The sequence below is a fragment of the Balaenoptera acutorostrata genome, chromosome X, assembly GCF_949987535.1.
Source record: "Balaenoptera acutorostrata chromosome X, mBalAcu1.1, whole genome shotgun sequence".
In the NCBI taxonomy this organism is placed as follows: domain Eukaryota; kingdom Metazoa; phylum Chordata; class Mammalia; order Artiodactyla; family Balaenopteridae; genus Balaenoptera; species Balaenoptera acutorostrata.
This window is the reverse complement of record NC_080085.1, coordinates 132,334,661-132,349,067: the sequence shown is the minus strand read 5'-3', so window position 1 is coordinate 132,349,067 and position 14,407 is coordinate 132,334,661. Positions and strand designations below refer to the sequence as shown.

At 58.6% G+C, this 14,407-nt stretch overlaps 2 protein-coding genes across 8 annotated transcripts in view; one reads left to right on the top strand and one right to left on the bottom strand.

Annotated features, from left to right (window-relative positions):
• The window catches only part of IKBKG (inhibitor of nuclear factor kappa B kinase regulatory subunit gamma), a 24,829-nt gene extending 17,567 nt beyond the window's left edge, over positions 1-7,262 (bottom strand). For 3 of the 6 annotated variants that reach the window (XM_057538921.1, XM_057538920.1, XM_057538916.1), the window contains exon 1: positions 2,170-2,643. The gene's annotated coding sequence lies outside the window, so the exon portion shown is untranslated. Of the gene's footprint in view, positions 1-2,169; positions 2,644-6,094; positions 6,460-7,092 lie in introns of those variants that run through there. The other 3 variants (XM_057538918.1, XM_057538919.1, XM_057538917.1) reach the window with 3 other exon arrangements.
• G6PD (glucose-6-phosphate dehydrogenase) lies at positions 2,754-14,407 on the top strand. 2 transcript variants are annotated; one of them, XM_057538915.1, is made up of 13 exons: positions 2,754-2,894; positions 3,760-3,887; positions 10,005-10,042; positions 10,123-10,231; positions 10,743-10,960; positions 11,777-11,935; positions 12,023-12,148; positions 12,399-12,492; positions 12,774-12,960; positions 13,048-13,283; positions 13,372-13,448; positions 13,535-13,627; positions 13,726-14,407. In XM_057538915.1, the coding sequence occupies exons 2-13, from the start codon at positions 3,768-3,770 to the stop codon at positions 13,814-13,816; spliced, it is 1,548 nt and encodes a 515-aa protein (XP_057394898.1). In that variant the 5' UTR covers positions 2,754-2,894; positions 3,760-3,767; the 3' UTR covers positions 13,817-14,407. The 2 variants fall into 2 exon arrangements, with proteins under 2 accessions (XP_057394898.1, XP_057394897.1); XM_057538914.1 differs by lacking the exon at positions 2,754-2,894 and adding an exon at positions 3,037-3,193.

Genomic DNA, 14,407 nt, shown 5'->3' with positions numbered 1-14,407 from the left:
CACCAGCCCGGAGCCCTTTTAAGTCCTGACCGAGAAGACTGACTACGTGGAGGAGGAGGCCAATCCCAACAGAAGTTTCCAGGAGTAGGGCCTGAGCTTCAGCCAGAGACTTGAACACCGAATGAGCCTGGACGTTTCACTATTACACTGATACTTACCTGAACACCCTCCTGACCCATCAGCAGTATCTGACGGATCGCTGGTCCCTGATTCCAGAACAGCCCACTCTCCTGGTCTTCCTCCTACTTCACTGGCTGCTCCTGCTCAGGCTCTTTCACTGGACCATCCTCATCAGCCCAGCCCTTCACGTGGTGGTGCCCAGGGCTCTGTTCTGGGATCGTTTCTCTAACTCCAGTCACTCCAATACTAATTCCACCCATACTCAAAGCTGTAACCCTCATCTTAATGCTGATGATGCCCCGAATCAGAACTCTTTCCTGAACTCCAAACTAACACATCAAACTCAACATCTCCACTTGGGTATCTAGTCATCCTCTCAAAACTAACGTCTCTAAAACTGCACTCCTGACAGTCCCCAGAAGCCAGCTCACCCACGGCCTTCCTTATTACCAGTTGATGGCAAATCCATCCTCCAGTTAGCAGAACAAAACCTAGGAGTCCTTCTTGAGTCCTCTCTGCCTCTCACAGCTTACATCGGATCCATCAGGAAATCCTGTCAAAATGCATCTTAGAATTTATCTGATGATGCTAAGCAAAGAATGATAATTATTTTAGATGTGATAGTGGTGTCGTGGTTATGTTTCTTTCAAAGTCATTTCTTAGAGATGCACACTGAAATATTTACGGACGAAATTACACGGTGTCTGGAATTTGGTTCAAAATAATGGGGGAACTCCTAGGTATCTACCTGAAAGAAATGAAAACCCATGTCCACACAGGGATGTTCACAGCAGCATTACTCCTAACAGCCAAAGAGTGGAAATGACCCAAATGTCCATCAACTGATGAATAAACAAAATCTAGTATGTTCCCACACTACAACATTATGCTAAGAGAAAGAAACAAGTCACAAAAGATCACATATTATATGATTCCATTTATGTGAAATGTCCAGAATAGGCAAATACATAGAGACTAGTGGATGCTTAGAGCTGGGGTAGATGGGGTGATGGGGGTGATGGCTGAAGTTTATGGGGTTTCTTTTTGGAGTGATGAAAATGTTCTGGAATTAATGGTGATGGTTGTGCAAGTCTGTGAATATACCAGCGAACTGTACACTTTAAATGGGTGAATTGTAAGGTATGTGAATTTTATGTCAATAAAGCTATTTTTGAAAATAACAGAATACTGTGAGGGATATAAATTAAACAAAAGTAGCCACGAGTTGGTAACTGTTGAAGCTGGGAAGTGGGTATATTGGATTTACTAGACTATTCTTTCTACTTTCGAACATCTTTGAAATTTTACATAATAAAATGATCAGAGCACCATCGTCTCTCACCTGGATTACTACAGTCACCTCCTAACAGGTCACCCTGCTCCTACCCTTGCCCCCTACAGTCTGTTCGCCCCACCGCGCCAGAACAATCAGCCTAAAAGGTGATTCTGATCACATCCTCTTCTACTCGGATCCCTACCATGGTTCCTCATTGCCCGTCGCATAAAACTCAAAGTCCCTACAACCCGCCTACAAGGCTGTGCACTATCTGGTCCCCCATGGCTTCCACTCTAAGTACTTTCCCCTCGCTCACTCTACTCCAGGTATAGTGGCCTCCTTAATGAGTTCCTCGAACATGCCAGGATGGCCCATTCATCCTCAAGTCACAGAAATGATATGAGGTCCGGGAGACAATCACCTTTTGCAAAGGGAGCAAAATGAGGCACATGAGTTAAGATACTTCGCTGCCAAGTTATATTTGAGACTTTTTTAAAGAACTTAACCTCAAATGCAGTCAAGTTTGATGAACAGAAAATGTCTCCGAACTAGAAGAGTCATTCACAAACTAGGGGTGTGGTCAGACTCCGCCGTGGTGGAGGAAGAAGAGGCAGAAACAGCCCCGCTCGCCGCCAAAGTAACCTGAGTCCTAAATCGGCCGGCCTCGGCCCCTGGTCTAGAAGCTGGCGGCAGAACCCGGCCGGGGCCCAACAGGAGGGGGAAGCCTGGTCGTCCGGGGCGGGGGGGGGTCTCGGAGGCGGCGGAACACCCACCGATGGTACCCTGTCTTCGGAGAAGAGGACCACACCTGTCAGCAGAGTCGGTCCGACGTGAGAAAGGCGGGAGTGGCAGGCCCCGAGCGCTCCTCGGACCCCGATGCTCCGAGAAAGTCCGGGTTCCGCGGTAGCCCTTCCTTTCTCCCGCTGCCAAATTCCCACTTCCGGCTTCCGGTGTCGTAGCTGTGGGATCCGGAAGTAAAACACTCAGGCCCCGACCCCGGCCGGCCGGCGAGAGGTGTGAGGGAGGCTGCCTCAGACCGAAACCCGAGCCCGCCAGCCTCGGCTGGCCCTCAGGACGCTCCCCAGTAATATGCGTCGCGACCCGCATTCCCCCTTGTCTCTCCGTCGGTGGCATCCAGCCACAAGGCGCTTGGCCGCCCCGCCCCCGTTAGGGGAGGAGCCACGACGAGGCTATCATCTAATAGGGCCGGTTTGACCTGAGTCGGCGACCGGTCCGGCGAGGGGACGGGGCTGCTGAAGGCCCCGCCCACAAATAAGGTCGAGGGGCGTGACCACGCGGCCGGCGGAAGTGGAGTCCTTAGCGAGGGCGCGGAACCTCCCAGGGCCCGCGAGAAAGCCGGACTATAGGGGCGGGGTCGGGCCGGGGATTGGCACGCGGGCGAGCAGTGGAGAGCAGCACGCGGACTCTCGAAGCATCGGGGACACGGTGCAGCGGCGGCGGGTAAAGGAGGCGGCTCGCGGCCCGGCGGCCAGCGCAGGTGCTCAAAGGGCAGGGCGGGCCAGGGCTCGGCCCTCGCACGGGGTCTGCTGGTGGGCGGTGGGGGGGGGGTTGGGGGGGTCGGCCTGGGATGCGCGCGCACCTGCCCGCGCCCTCGGCCCTTCCCGCCCCTCGAGGGAGGGGCCTGCAGAGGCCCCACCCGCGCGTCTCGCCTGAGGCTGGTCAGCTCAGACCAGGTGCCCGCCCCCGCCGGTTAAATGGGCCGGCGGGGAGCAGCCCCCGGAAACTGCCGGGAACTCCGGGGCTGTGAGCGCGACGGGCGGCAGCGTCGAAGCACAGGTAACTGAGTGGGCGGTCGCGGCGCTGCGAGGCACTTTGATTTCCCATACTTGGGAACAGGGCAAAATCGAGAGGGTCTTAGCCGATCTCACAGTCCCCTGCATCCCCGCTCCCCCGCCACACTGGACATGGGACTTGCCGGTGTCTCGCAGCGTGGCAGGAGGAGGGCTGGAGCTACACTCCATCAGCTGCACAATCTAGCATGCTCCAGCTCATTGTGGAGTTTCCGCCTGAATCCCGGGTGAGATAGTCTTAAGCAGGTCGTACGATGCTCCAGCAAGGTTTTACTCAGTCCCCCAGAGCGGAGGCCCTAGTAGGAATTCACTAATGCTTTGGGTAATTTTGTAACATACACCATGAAAGAAGGTTGCCCAGAGAGTATGGCCAGAGCCCAGGGCCAGCAGTTTCTAACCTCCCAAACATCCTGCTCCCCAGCCATTCACAGTGAGTGGTTTCAATAATCAGGCACCAGCTGGGTGAGAGCCCAAAGGACCCCTCCAGAAAGGGGCCAGCTTCTCAATGCTCTTCTGTTCCCCTGCCTTGTTAACGAGTTTTTCTTCCACCAGAGAGCATCATGGCAGGGCAGGTGGCTCTGAGCCGGACCCAGGTGTGCGGGATCCTGCGGGAAGAGCTGTACCAGGGCGATGCTTTCCATCAGGCTGATACGCATATCTTTATCATCATGGGTGCATCGGTGAGTCTCCCCCAGGCCCTGCATCGTAGAAGCAGCAGACTTAGAGCATGACGTTGCTTCGGGTCCCTTCCCTTTAGGTACCTGGGCTTTCCCAACTGATTGTTGTTGGGTCCCCCGGGCTCTGCTCGGTTGGGCTCTCGCTGTTGCTCTTGCTCATGTGCCACTCCTCCTGCCACCACCCAGTATACACACACCGCGAGGCATTTCTGAAGTCCGTGTGCAGCCATTGACTGTAGACCTATGTCCTGGAGCTGGGAGGTCCTTAGAGACTGTCTGGTTGGACTTCCTCCTCCACAGGGAAAACTGAGATGCAAACAGGGGAAGCGATTCATTCTGGGAGTATGTTTTCCAAACCTGTTTCTAACTTGACAGATGTCACACAGTTAGATCCAGAGGTAGGATTCGAGGCCGAATCTCTGCCTTATCTCTCTACCGTCAAGTTCCCTGAGGAAAAACACTCGACCTTTCTTGAAACGCCATCTCTTTGCCCCAGCTTCCAAGGCCTGCTGAGGAACTGAGACCAGCCCCATTGTCTAGCCAGTGGAACTGCCACTTTGCTCTGATCAGAAAGGCCAAAGAGTAGAAGCAAAGGCAGAAGTAAAGCACGCTGACCATACGTGATGGGGGTGGGGGAACAGGAGAGGGAGGGTGGGTCCTCGGAGAGCCATGACCCCTGACTGAAGCACTCTCCCCGCGTGCCATGTGGAAACAAGGTCTCCCCGGTGGTAAGACGTGAGCAGGGGCTGGGGAGCTGTCAGGGTTTCATCTCAAAGTGAAAGTGGTCTCTTTTCACTTTTCACCATGGACTTGACCAAGAATCTGCTACCCATGATATGAGCATCTTTGCTGGTAACTTACTACATAAACCTCAAGCAAGAGTTCTACCCAAACTAGTCAGCTCTTGATGGGGCAGACGTTGTCTCTCTGTGACTTCCACACCCCTATCCCCTCAGCTCTGGAGGAACTTGGTTCTTCGTTCATGTGTCGTAACACGCCACCGTGCTTTGCACAGCCTGCTTCCTGCCAGTTTTGTGATTCTGTTCAGAACTTGGGAAAGCGAGCCAGAATGCAGGGCTCTGCCAGTGGGAGGGAAGGAAGGTCACCCCAAACACTGTCCCCTGACACCCTGTCACCCAAGACTGGGGGATGCCCAGGACGAGCACACGGAGCAGGCCTAGCCCCCACCCTGGCCCCAGCCTCATCCCCTTAGAGGAGCCAGAAACCTTCACACCTGGGACTGTGTCCAAGAAATAGGTTGGAGGAGAAAGTAACTCAGGACTATTTTTCCTCCTTCCCCCCGTCGCCATACCGGCCTGTCACAGGATGCTCCAACAGAGGGTCCCAGGCCTCAGTAAATGGCATATGGCCCCAGGCCCTCTACACTTAGGTACTTCATTGAGAGCACCCAGGTTTGCTCTGTGGCCTGGGGCAGGTGTCTTTCCTTCTCTGGACCTCATTGTCTGCACTTAGCACCTGAGGTCTTTGGAAACAAGTGCAGAGGGCCCTGGGCTCTGCGGAGCTGACTCTGTGACTTCACTGCCTTCCTGTGGGGCGGGCTTGGGCTTAGGCAACTTTGTTTCTTTGCCAACAGTAGGGTTCCCCTTTGCTCTCCTCTGCTCTGGGAGCAATAACCAGAGGCTTCTAGAGCAGAAGTGGGGAGTGCCGCTCCAGCAGGGCAGAGTGGGGGAGGAGGAGGGTCCTTGAGAAAGAGCCCTTGTGTATTTCTCCCTCCTCCTGTTCCTGGTGCGGGGGCGGGGGGTGTCCCTGCATGGGCAGCACCTAGAACAGCTCCCACCTAGCCCAGCTGGGAGGCTTGCCCCCTCCCTGTCCCTCCTCCTCCTCCTCGTGGGAACTGTGCTGGGGGCCGGGACCGAAGGTGAGTGCATGTGACAGCAGACACTGCCAGGCCTTCGTGTTCCCAGGGCTCACGAGGAGGGCCACGGAACAGAGCCTTCCTCTCAGAAGGACGAGCGGACGCAGAGCCCCTGGGGCAGGCTGGGCTGCAGGGCTGTCCTCTGCCGCCTCTCCTCCCTGGCCCGCTTACCCAGCCGTCGCCCACGTGCCCAGCTTCCTTCCTGGGGGCGTCCTGAAGCTGGCTCGTGGCCTTACCGATGGACTTTCAGCCACTCTCTTCTCCCTGCTCTGAGACCACTGTCCCCCTTCTCAGGACCCCCGCCCTCGGCCGGGAAGGGAGTGGAGGTACTTACTGTCCCAGTTCAGAGTGCTCTGGAATGAAGGGGCTCAGTTTCTCCTTATAGACCAGCACTGGCAGAGGAACCTGGGGCCTGGCGCAGCGTGTGTGTCCTCTCCCGGGCTGGAGCCACTTTCCCCCCCAGTGGGCAGAGAGAGCATTCAGGGCAAGAGAAGGAGAACAGGACTGGGAGCCCCCTCGGGCAGGATTGGCTCACTGCACGGTCCTCAGCACGTCCCTCGCCTCTCTGGGCCTCGGTTTCCCCACCTGGACCACGAGGGCCGTGCGCTCGATGGGTGCTCAGGTCCCATCCCAGTGATGGGCCCGTGCATGGCATGACCTGGCAGCCTCAGCCCTCCCTCTCCTCGGGGTGTTTCTGGGCTGCCTCCCCTCTTAGGGCGATAAGATTCTTGCTGTGTCATGATGACTCTGGCACTCCCCCAAAGGCCTGATGATTCATGAGCCCCAGGGAGTAGGAGGGAGGCCCTTTTGTTGGTTTTGCGGCCCAGCCTGCCTCAGCAGCCCCAGGGTCTCACCCCAGTGGCTGAGATCCAGCTGGGCCCCAGCAGAGCTGCGCTCCACCCTGGGACCTGGGCAATCCTTGACCCGGGTGGCCCTAGGGGGACAGGGATAGCCCACCCCTGCCTGGCCTCCAGCTGGCAGCCAGCCTCTGCATTCTCTGCTGCGCCCCTCCACCCTAAAAGCCTCCGAGAACGAGACCAAGGGTTTATAAAACTGGAGACTGAGGTCAGACCTGGGCGGTGACAGGCAGGTGGCGGCCCACGGCCGTTTGCTGACAGCTGGAAACCTGAATCAGGTACTGCTTCTCCTACTACGTCACCATGTGTCCCCAGGCACGTCCCTCCCCGCTGTGGTCCTCGGGAGCCCCATCATCGCCCCCACCATGCGCAGCGTGCTCTCTTCCCACAGTGGTTCTGGCAGAGGAGTCCAGCCCAGGCTGGTGGGGAGGGTGGGCCTCCCCGGGCCCCTGCCCCGCACTGTCCTGGGTCCTACCTCGTCTTTCCGTTGGGTGACTCGGAGCCCGACAGGCCACTGGTCGCAGGGCTGAGCTGAACAAGGCGAGCAGGTTCTATCGCTAGTTAATCCCAAAGGGACCGGCGAGAGCAGTGGGGTGTGGGGCGCCGTGAGTCAGCAGGCAGGACGCTGGGCCCAGCGGGCAGCCTGCTGGAATTTGATCGGAAGCAAACATTCCACTTGGCCAGGAAGGCGGAAGGTGGCTGTGGGCCGTGGTGCTGGTCGTTTCTCCCGGCCAGTCCCCGACAAGCCCGGGAGCAGGCGGGGCCCACTGAGCCCCGGGGACCGGAGTGGAGTCTCCCACCGGCCCGGTCCCAGTGATAGGGAAGCAGGAAGCAGGCGCCAATGGGCCCTGGCAGGAGGGGCCCGCAGTTGGGGGCTACTGGGCTCGGGAGCAGCTCGAGGCCGCGGCTGGGGGTCGGAGCCGGACCTTGAGGCGCTGCTGTGTCCGTGGCTCCTGTGGAATGTGGCAGGCACGTGGGGGATCAGTTCTGAGCAGTTGGCAAGACATGGGCAGGGGCGGCAGCAGGGGGAACCCTGGCTTGGGAACCGCCCACTTCGGGCCGTCGGGGTCCCGGTGGAGCCTGGAGGTGGTGACCTGGGGTGGAACACAGCTGGGCTTGTCTGCATGCAGAGCTCGGCTTAGCCTGGGAGTTGGAGGCCAAAGCGAAGGACAGGAGGAACGCGAACGTTTGAGTCTCATAAGTGGCCCGCCCCGACCTCCACCGCCACCCAGGAGCCCCCCAAGTGCCTTCCTAACTGCCTGTCTAGGGGGCAGGGATTTTAATCAGGTTGGAATTGCTTCGCTTCTGGTCACGTGGCTTCTGTTCTGCAGTGGTTCATAGACGTGAACCCGTCCAGTGGTTACGTGGCTCCTAAGGACATTTTGCCGTGAAGATTTGGGTCCTTATCCCTGGAGGTGGTTTTCCTGCCCAGGGTGAGTCCAGCGCCTCCGCCCAGTGGCCCTCCCTGATTACAGGGCGGGCGCATGAAAGGGTGGCCTGCTGTGCCCCGCAGGCTTCCTCTGCCCCCCAGGCCATGCCCTCACTCGAAGCCTCTTCCACCGAGTGGAGAATTCCTTTGTCAGGTCACCAAATTAACACATGTTGCCATGGCTATGGCGACTGAACTGGAGTGGAGAGAAGGGACTTGGTGACTTTTTAGTGAGTCTTCTGTCGCCCCCGTGGGATGGCCATATTGTTGCCCACAGTTGCTGTGTGTTCATACCCTTGCTCTCCCTTTGGAAAGTCTCACGCGGACACAAGTCAACAGACGAGCGCGAGGAGCAGCCACCTCAGGTTACCCGGGCCCCACCCTCTGCGTTTAGCAAGGTTGCTAGATTGAAAAATCAAAAGGAGTAGACAGATTTCTTACAGCTTTTTTTCCTTTAATCTGTTAATGTGGTGAATTTCAGTGATTTTTTTTTTTTTTTTTTGCTTTTCAGCATCAAACCAACCTTTCGTTTGCAGGATGACCCCAACTTGGTTCTGACATATTCCATTTTTGACGTTCCAGAATTGGGTTTGCTGGTATCTTCTGCAGAAATTTTGCATCTGCATCTGTGTACATGGACAAGATGGGCTTGGGGCCTCCTGTGTGCATTTCTCAGAGGTTCCAGCCACAGGGTTCTGGGGCCCCATCACGTGGCTCAGCAGGTGCTTCCCAGGCAGGGTTTGCCTCAGACCGGCGTTCTCTCTTCCTGAGAGACCCGCTGGCAGAGCTTTCTGTGCCAGGATCAGGGCCAGGCTTGTCTTGGTGGGAAGGCTGTGGCTGCAATCCTGTCTCCTTAATAACCATTGCCTGCTCAGGTCCCTTGCTCCGTTTTGGTATATTGGATTTTTCTAGAAATGTGTCCGTTTCACGTAAGTTGCCAGCCATGGAGTAAGGTTGTTCATAAACCCCTCTTCTGTCTTTCCCGTCGGTAGTTTTGTCCCACTGCACTCCTAATTCTTGGTGCCTGTTTAAAAAGCAGTCTTGGAACTTCCCTGGTGGTGCAGTGGTTAAGAATCCGCCTGCCAATGCAGGGGACACGGGTTTGAGCCCTGGTCCAGGAAGGTCCCACATGCCATGGAGCAACTAAGCCCGTGCGCCACAACTACTGAGCCCGCGAGCCACAACTGCTGAAGCCTGTGCTCTGCAACAAGAGAAGCCACCATAATGAGAAGCCCGCACACAGCAACCAAGAGTAGCCCCCGCTCGCTGCAACTAGAGGAAACCCGTGCGCAGCGACGAAGACCCAACACAGCCAATAATTAATTAATTAATTTAAAAAACCAGTCTTGCCAGAGGGCTGTCTGTTTTGATTAGTCTTTTTCAAACACCAACTTTTGGCTTTGTTGATCTTTTCTTTTGGTTTGCTTTCCATTTTATTCATTTTTATTTTTCATTGTTCCCTGCCTTGTAATTTGTTTGGCTTTAAAATTCTGCTGTCCTTTTTCTAACTTCTTCAATTGAATTCGGAGCTCATCAGCTTCCAGCTGTTCTTTTTTGCTAACCTAAGCATTTAAGGTCACGGCTCAGTTTTGATGTGTGCTACTTCCATTGCCATTCAGTTCCAGGGAATTTAGGGTTTTCTTTAGCCCGTGAGCTGTTTAGAAGCGGGCATCTTGTGTTGGCTTTGGTTCTGCCTGCTCGACCAGAGACTGGGGTCTGTGGATCGTGGAACCAGCAGGTTGGTGGTTGCCTCCTGGCCAGCACGAGGTCTGTTTGCCTCGAAGTGCCCCCGGCAGTGTGCGAGCACTATCGGGTCAGGGTCAAGGGCTAGGCTGGGCTCTGGTTCAAGCTGCTCAGGCTATACACAGGGGCAGGACAAGGGTACCCGGGTGTCCTGGGGGGGAGATGATCTAGGGCATGTCCTCAGCTCCTAACCATGCCTGTTTTCTCTGCCACAGGGTGACCTGGCCAAGAAGAAGATCTACCCCACCATCTGGTAAGCTTGTTCCCCCACTGCTCACTGCCCCCTGCGGCCCTCTTGCCCTTGCCCTCGCCACAGCCGTGCTCTGCCCTCAGGTGGCTGTTCCGGGATGGCCTTTTGCCCGAAGACACCTACATCGTGGGCTATGCCCGCTCCCGCCTCACAGTGGCTGACATCCGCGAGCAGAGCGAGCCCTTCTTCAAAGTGAGTGGCTTCTGGGGTCTCCATGCCCCCCTCCCATCACAGATGCCCTTCCCCCCTGCCCCCAGGCCCAGCCTGTCCCCCCGTGCCGGGGCCACTCCGTCCCTAGGGATCCTCAGCCTGGCACTCCTCCCCACCTGCTCCCACCGCTTCCTTGATGCCAGCCTGAGACCCCTGTTTCCCAGCCCCGTCTGACTTGGGCTCACCAGTTCCTCCCCACTGTACCCTGCGGCCCCTCCACCGTGGAAATGCTGCAAGCCTGACTTTTCTCAACATACCATACTTTGGTGGAATGACTTTGGAGAGAGATCTTTCTCCAGGTCAAAGTTTCCTGAACTCTGGCTTCCATCTTAGGTTATGCGGCCTCCGCCCCCATGGGTGTGCAAAGCCGACGAGATGGGAGTGAACCCAGTGCAGGGCTAGGATGGCTGACTGCTCAGGAAGCCCACCCTGCCTATGGGATCAGGGAGGGAGGGAGGGGCCAGGCCGACATCCTTGTGTCCATATTTTCTAGGCTGCCCCGGAGGAGAAGCCCAAACTGGAGGAGTTCTTTGCCCGCAATTCCTACGTGGCCGGCCAGTACGACGATGCGGCCTCCTATGAGCGCCTCAACAGCCACATGAACGCTCTCCACCAGGGGCCACAGGCCAACCGCCTCTTCTACCTGGCCTTGCCCCCCACTGTCTATGAGGCTGTCACCAAGAACATCCACGAAACCTGCATGAGCCAGACGTAAGGCTGCTCTTTCACCCTCCCTTCCTGCCTCCTGGGCCGACCGATCTAGGGAGTCTGAAAAAGATAGATGTCCCGTGTTTGTTCTTGCCATGAATTAGCTCTCCAAAGAAGGGAATAGGAGTAAGAGTAGTTCTCTAACAGCCTTTACTGAAAATGCTACCACCCGTGTTTACCTTCCAAATGCCCCATATGAAATCCCGTTGTCCCTGGCAGCAGTCCCGGCTAGCACCACAAGGTGGCAGCGTTGCTCCACGAAACTCTGGCTGCCGGTCGCTTACTCTAGCTTTCGGCGTTTCCCAGGGTCCCCTCGACCACCACCAGAGGGCGGCGTTGGTCCACGGGAACCCTGCTGCCTGTGCCGCAGCAGCTCAGCGCTCTGTTTTCCCAAAGCCACGGCCATGTCGGTTTCACTTTGTTCTACATTAACTCTTCTGAGGAATAAGGGGTCTTTCCCCACATTAAAAGCCACGGAGGTGGCTCTGCTTTTGGCATCCCCTCCCCGTTTTCTCACTAGCTCGGGGCCACTCCTGACCCTCGGGGACCAGGAGGGAGCAGAGCCGGCCAGTCAGCCCAGAAGGCTTCTGAAGAGGCTTTGAGCGTGGCGCTGAGGGCTGGGAAGGAGGGGAGGTGCTCTCCGCGCTGAGGCCGCGGGAGGGCCAGCCCAGCAGAGCTCCGCTGGCTCATCTCACCGCAGAGCGGCCGCAGGGAGGCTCTGCCCTCACTCCCTGGGGAAGGGGCTGTGGAGGGGGAGGAGGGTCTCAGCCCTGTTCCCCAGCGAGGGTGCGGGAGTGACGCAGCTCCGGCCTCCCGCAGAGGCTGGAATCGCATCATCGTGGAGAAGCCCTTCGGGAGGGACCTGCAGAGCTCCGACCGGCTGTCCAACCACATCGCATCCCTGTTCCGCGAGGACCAGATCTACCGCATCGACCACTACCTGGGCAAGGAGATGGTCCAGAACCTTATGGTGCTGAGGTGCGACTGGGGCCAGGGCTGGGCGCTGGGGGGCCCTGCTGCTGCCCCCTTGGACGCCCACCAGCCTTCACCCTGCCCCTCCTGCAGGTTTGCCAACAGGATCTTCGGCCCCATCTGGAACCGGGACAACATCGCCTGCATCATTCTCACCTTCAAAGAGCCCTTTGGCACTGAGGGTCGTGGGGGCTACTTCGATGAATTTGGGATCATCCGGTGAGAGCCTGGTTCCCCTTCCTGGGAGATGGGCGGGGGGCCATCCCGCCACCCTGCAGGGTCGCCTCTTCCTGTTTTGGCAGCAGGAGTGTCTGAGCAGTCAGGAGTGGTCATGGCCTTCTTCCTTGCCTTAAGGGGACCTGGCAGACACTGGGGACCAGGAAACAAGCCCAGTTTAAGGCCCTGAGCCCCCAGAACCTGGCCAACAAGGAGGGGCCTTAGCTCACTGTCTGCTCCTTCCTCCCGCCAGGGATGTGATGCAGAACCACCTCCTGCAGATGCTGTGTCTGGTGGCCATGGAGAAGCCCGCCTCCACCCACTCGGATGATGTCCGCGATGAGAAGGTGGGTGGAGTTTTGCCCTCCCAGGCCCCGCCCCTTTCCGCAGCAACCAGTCCTGAGCCCGAGGTGTCCTGTCCCAGAACTGACCTTCTAGGCCTCAGCTTCTCCTTCAGAAACAGTGAGGGTGGGCTGAGGTAGCCCCAGAGGGCCCTTGCGTGGCAGAGCCTCCTCCTGACTATCCAGGCCACTCACCCGTCCAGGAAGGCCAGCCCTCGGAGTCACATGGTTCCTGGCACCCGCTGTCCTTGTTACCCAAGGGGCCCCTCTCCCTGGCTCTTTTCCAGGTCAAGGTGTTGAAATGTATCTCAGAGGTGCAGGCGAGCAACGTGGTCCTGGGCCAGTACGTGGGGAACCCCAACGGAGAGGGAGAGGCCACCAAAGGGTACCTGGATGACCCCACGGTGCCCCGTGGGTCCACCACGGCCACCTTTGCGGCCGTCGTCCTCTACGTGGAGAACGAGAGGTGGGACGGTAGGTGATGCCGCCGGGCCCGCGGTGGTGGGACCTGGCCCCCTCATCCACCCGAACGGCCCCCCAAGGCTGGCCTTGTCCCCCCAGGGGTGCCCTTCATCCTGCGCTGCGGCAAAGCCCTGAACGAGCGCAAGGCCGAGGTGCGCCTGCAGTTCCGCGACGTGGCCGGGGACATCTTCCGACAGCAGTGCAAGCGCAATGAGCTGGTGATCCGTGTGCAGCCCAATGAGGCCGTGTACACCAAGATGATGACCAAGAAGCCTGGCATGTTCTTCAACCCCGAGGAGTCGGAGCTGGACCTGACCTACGGCAACAGATACAAGGTGGGTGCCCGCCTGCGGGGAGGGGGTGGCGGCCAGGGCTCCAAGGGGCGCGCGCCTCGGTGACTCCCTCCCGCCTGTCCGCCGGCAGAACGTGAAGCTCCCCGACGCCTACGAGCGCCTCATCCTGGACGTCTTCTGTGGGAGCCAGATGCACTTCGTGCGCAGGTGAGGGGCGGCCCCTCCCTCCCTCCTTCCCCACCTCCTTCCCTCTGGGCCGCCACCCACCCCATCTCTGCCCCCTGTCCCCTCAGTGACGAGCTGCGGGAGGCCTGGCGGATCTTCACTCCTCTGCTGCACCAGATCGAACGCGAGAAGGCCCAGCCCATCCCCTACGTCTACGGCAGGTGTGGGGGGCGGCCGGGGAGGTGATGGGGGTGATGGGGGAGGGGGACCCTGGGGCTCAGGGTTTCCTCACCTCTCCCCCCATCTGTCCCCCTCCCAGCCGCGGCCCTGTGGAGGCGGACGAGCTGATGAAGAGAGTGGGCTTCCAGTACGAGGGCACCTACAAGTGGGTGAACCCGCACAAGCTCTGACCCTGTGCCGGGCCCACCCCCGCCCCACCTCTCCGTGCTCCCCTGCTGCCCCTCCCCCCCCCCCCCCCCGCCTGACCCACCTCGGGAGGACCCGCCTCTGGAGGACTCGGGACCACAGCCCTCAGCCTCACATTCCTGCCCGAGCTCGGGCCACGCCACCTGCCCCTGGGCCCAGTCTCATTCCTCTGCCACCCAGCACTGTGACCGTCCCCGCCCGAGCCAGCCTCTGCCCCCCGGACTGAGCCCCGCTGGAGGAAGGAGAAGGAGGGCTGCAGCTGTGGGCAGCAGGGGGGCAAGGTCCTCGGAGCGCAGGGGAAGGGGGCAGGCGCGGCCCAGTCTCAGCACCACTTGACATTCCTGGCTCCCCACTGGAAGGGACCTCTGTGCTGCCCAGCAGCGTGCCTGTGTCAGGCCTCCCGAGTGGCCCTCTGACCCCCCCAGCTCCCGCGGCCACCCTAACTCAGCACTCCACGGCCGCCCCATCTCACCCCACCCTCAGGTGGTGCCCTCGCCACTGGAAAAGCAGAAACGGCAGGTGGGATGCCCCCGCTCAGTTCCCTGCCATTAAATCCGCAGACGGGCCTGCCTGTC